The sequence below is a fragment of the Otolemur garnettii genome, unplaced genomic scaffold (assembly GCF_000181295.1).
Source record: "Otolemur garnettii isolate 467f Iridium unplaced genomic scaffold, OtoGar3 scaffold00115, whole genome shotgun sequence".
In the NCBI taxonomy this organism is placed as follows: Eukaryota; Metazoa; Chordata; class Mammalia; order Primates; family Galagidae; genus Otolemur; species Otolemur garnettii.
In genome coordinates, this window is record NW_003852510.1 from 5,962,547 (window position 1) to 5,966,382 (window position 3,836).

At 42.2% G+C, this 3,836-nt stretch overlaps 1 protein-coding gene across 2 annotated transcripts in view; it reads left to right on the forward strand.

Annotated features, from left to right (window-relative positions):
- ZBTB25 (zinc finger and BTB domain containing 25) overlaps positions 1-3,836 on the forward strand; it is a 35,003-nt gene that overhangs the window by 4,292 nt on the left and 26,875 nt on the right. Inside the window, exon 2 of one of the 2 annotated variants that reach the window (XM_003797399.3) lies at positions 1,456-2,619. In XM_003797399.3, the coding sequence (XP_003797447.1) occupies positions 1,456-2,590 (1,135 nt within the window). In that variant the 3' untranslated portion in view covers positions 2,591-2,619. Of the gene's footprint in view, positions 1-1,455; positions 2,620-3,836 lie in introns of those variants that run through there. The other variant, XM_023517630.1, reaches the window with a different exon arrangement.

The window sequence follows — 3,836 nt, forward strand, 5'->3', positions numbered from 1 at the left end:
CTACACCCCCACATGAGAGAAAAACACAATTAAATGCAAAAGGGGGAGGGGAGAGGAGTGAGGGAGATTGGCAAGCTCTCACTTTTTTTTTTTTTTGAGACAGAGCCTCAAGCTGTTGCCCTGGGTAACAGCAACCTCTTAACTCCTGGGCTCAAGCGAGTCTCCTGCCTCTACCTCCCAAGTAGCTGGGATCACAGGTGCCCGCTACAATGCCTGGCGGTTTTTTTTGGTTACAGCCATCATTGTTGTTTAGCAGGCGGGCTGGATTTGAACCCACCACCTTAGGTATATGTGGCTGGCGCCTTAGCCACTTGAGCCACAGGCGCCGAGCCAGCAAGCTCTCACTTAATAGGCACAATGTAAGGGTATACAGCACACCCCTTGATGAAGGGTTCAAACTGCAACTTGAACTTTACCTAACAAATGCAAAGAATGTAACCTAATCGTCTGTATCCTCATATTAATCTGAATTAAAAAATAACAGTAGAGACTAGATATATTAATCCATTTAAGAAGTAAAAACAAAGTTAGCATAATTGAAATTTTAAATATTACCAATTTCAAGAAATTCTTTTTAGAATTTTAAAATATTTTTATTGTGGTAATATACATATAAATTTGAAGTTTGCCATTTTTACCATTTTAAATTACATAATGTAGTGGAAGTAATCACATTCACATGTTGTGCAGCCATTACCACTATTTCCAAAACTTTTTCATCACCCCAAACAGAAACTCTATGCCCAGTAAGCAATAACTCCCTATCCATTTGCCCTCAGCTTCTGGAGACCTACTTTCTGTCACTGTGAATTTGTCTATTCTAGATATTTTATATAATGTTTGTCCTTCTGTGTCTGGCTTATTTTAGCATAATGTTTTCAGGGTTAATCCATGTTGTAGCAAGTATCAGAATTCCATTCCTTTTTATGGCTGAGTAATATTCCATTATATGTAGACGCCACATTTGTTTATTCATTCATCTTTTGATTGACACTTGGGTTGTTTCCACCTTTGGCTACTGTGAATAATGCTGCAGTGAACACTGGCATACAGAAATCAGTTTAACCACCTGTTTTTAGTACTTGTGGTTATATACTCAGTAGACTATTAAATTCCTTAATAGCCAGGTACCTATTTTATTCATTATTTTTCTATCCCCAGCACATCACTTAGGAGTCACTCAAGTAGTATTAATGTTGAACTAATCAGAATATCTGTGTTTCCCAACTTGAGGCAGTAGATTGAATACATCAGGACTTATAGTTGGGCTATAAAACTAGTATAAAATAAAAATTTGAAAGTTTAAGCTTTTGGTGGCTGCGTTTCATCAAGGCAGATTGCTAAGTTTGAACTTCTTGGGAAGAAATTGCTTTAGCCTGAGACTATTCTACTATTAACTAAAAGGCCAACTAAGTGATGTTTCCTTTTGTGTGGGTCTGTTTTTGTTTTTAACAGTGAATGCATAAAAATACAACCGACTGACATCCAACCTGACATATTCAGCTATTTGTTGCACATTATGTACACAGGGAAAGGGCCAAAACAGATTGTGGATCATAGTCGTTTGGAGGAGGGGATTCGATTTCTTCATGCCGACTACCTTTCTCACATTGCAACTGAAATGAATCAGATGTTCTCACCAGAGACTGTACAGTCCTCAAATTTGTATGGCATTCAGATCTCAACAACTAAAAAACCAGTTGTCAAACAAGGGCTGGAGGTCAAAGATGCTCTTTCCAATAACAGTGGCAACAGAACTGCTGTCCAGGGTGACCACCCCCAGTTGCAGCTGTCTCTTGCTATTGGCCTGGACGATGGCACTGCAGAGCAGCAGAGGGCCCCTTCTGCTACCCAGGCCTTGGAGGAGCACCAGAAGCCTTCAATGTCCATCAAGCAGGAGAGGTGTGATACAGAATCAGTGATCTCCCAGAACCATCCCTCACCCTCATTAGAGGTGACAGGCCCCACTTTTACTGAAAACAGTATCAAAATACACTTATGTCATTACTGTGGGGAACGTTTTGATTCCCGTGGTAACCTAAGACAACATCTCTATACACATGTATCTGGATCTCTCCCATTTGGTGTTCCTGCTTCCATTCTGGAAAGTAATGACCTTGGTGAAGTACATCCACTTACTGAAAATAGCGAGGCTCTTGAATGCCGTAGGCTCAGCTCCTTCATCTTCAAGGAGAATGATCAGCAGCCTGACCACTCAAACCGGGGTAACACAGAGTCTTTACAGATCAGTCAAGTATCTTTAATCTCCAAAGACACAGAGCCAGTAGAATTAAACTGTAATTTTTCTTTTTCAAGGAAAAGAAAAATCAGCTGTACCATCTGTGGTCATAAATTTCTTCGAAAGAGCCAATTGTTGGAACACATGTATATACACAAAGGTAAATCTTACAGATATAATCGGTGCCAAAGGTTTAGTAATGCATTGGGCCAGAGATATCAGACATACTGTGACAGCTGGTCTGGTGTCTCCCTGAAAAGTTCTCGCTTATTGCAAGAACACTTAGATGTTCCTTGTGCCTTAGAGTCAGAGCTCACACAAGAAAATGTGGATACTATCCTAGTCGAATAGTAATTTCTCTGTGAGAATTTTTATACCTATTCTGAAAAAGAAAATTTTACATGGCTTTTTTGTTTGTTTGTTATGTTTTTGGGACAGAGTCTCACTTTGTTGCCCTGGTAGAGGGCTCTGATGTCACAGCTCACAGCAACCTCAAACTCCTGGGCTTAAGCTATTCTCTTGCCTCAGCCTCCCAGTAGCTGGGACTACAGGCACCTGCCACAACACCCAGCTATTTTTTGTTGCGGTTGTCATTATCTTTTAGCTGGCCCAGGCCAAGTTCACACCCACCAATGGCTGGCGCCATAACCACTGTGCTACAGGCGCTGAGCCAGTAAGGCATTTTGTTTGTTTGTTTGTTTGTTTGTTTGATTGTTTTGAGACAGTCTCAAGCTGTTGCTCTGGGTAGAGTGTCGTGGTGTCACAGCTCACAGCAATCTCCAACTCTTGGGCTTAAGCTATTCTCTTGCCTCAGTCTCCCAAGTAGCTGGGACTACTGTGCCCACCACAATGCCTGGCTATTTTGTTGTTGTTGTTGCAGTTGTCGTTGTTTAGCAGACGCAGGCTGGGTTTGAACCCACCACTCTTGGTGAATGTGGCCAGCACCCTGATGACTGAGCTACGGGTGCCGCCAACATTGTGTTTTTTTATTCATAAATTATTTTCCTCCTCAAGTTCCATTTGACTTTTTTCTTTGTGATTATCCATAGTTTTAAGTCTGGCGGGTTTGAATCCAGCCCAGGCCTGCCAAACAACAATGATAACTATAACAACAATAACAACAACAAAAAAAATAGCTGGGTGTTGTGGCAGATGCCTGCAGTCCCACTTACTTGGGAGGCTGAGGAAGAGAATTGCTTAAGCCCAAGAGTTTGAGGTTGCTGTGAGCTATGATGCCAAAGCACTCTACCCAGGGGGATAGCTTGAGACTCTGTCTCAAAAAAAAAAAAAAAGATATAGTTACATGTGGCTATTAAAATGTGAACTTTGCATACATTAATTCAGTTTAGAAATCAGAAATGGGCTCGGCACCTGTGGCTCAAGTGGCTAAGGTGCCAGCCACGTACACCTAAGGTGGCGGGTTCGAATCCAGCCCGGGCCTGCCAAAACAACAATGGGCTGTAACCAAAAAATAGCCAGGCATTCCCAGCTACTTGGGAGGCGGAGGCAGGAGACTCACTTGAGCCCAGGAGTTGGAGATTGCTGTGAGCAGTGAAGCCATGGCACTCTACCCAGGGGGACAGCTTGAGGCTCTGTC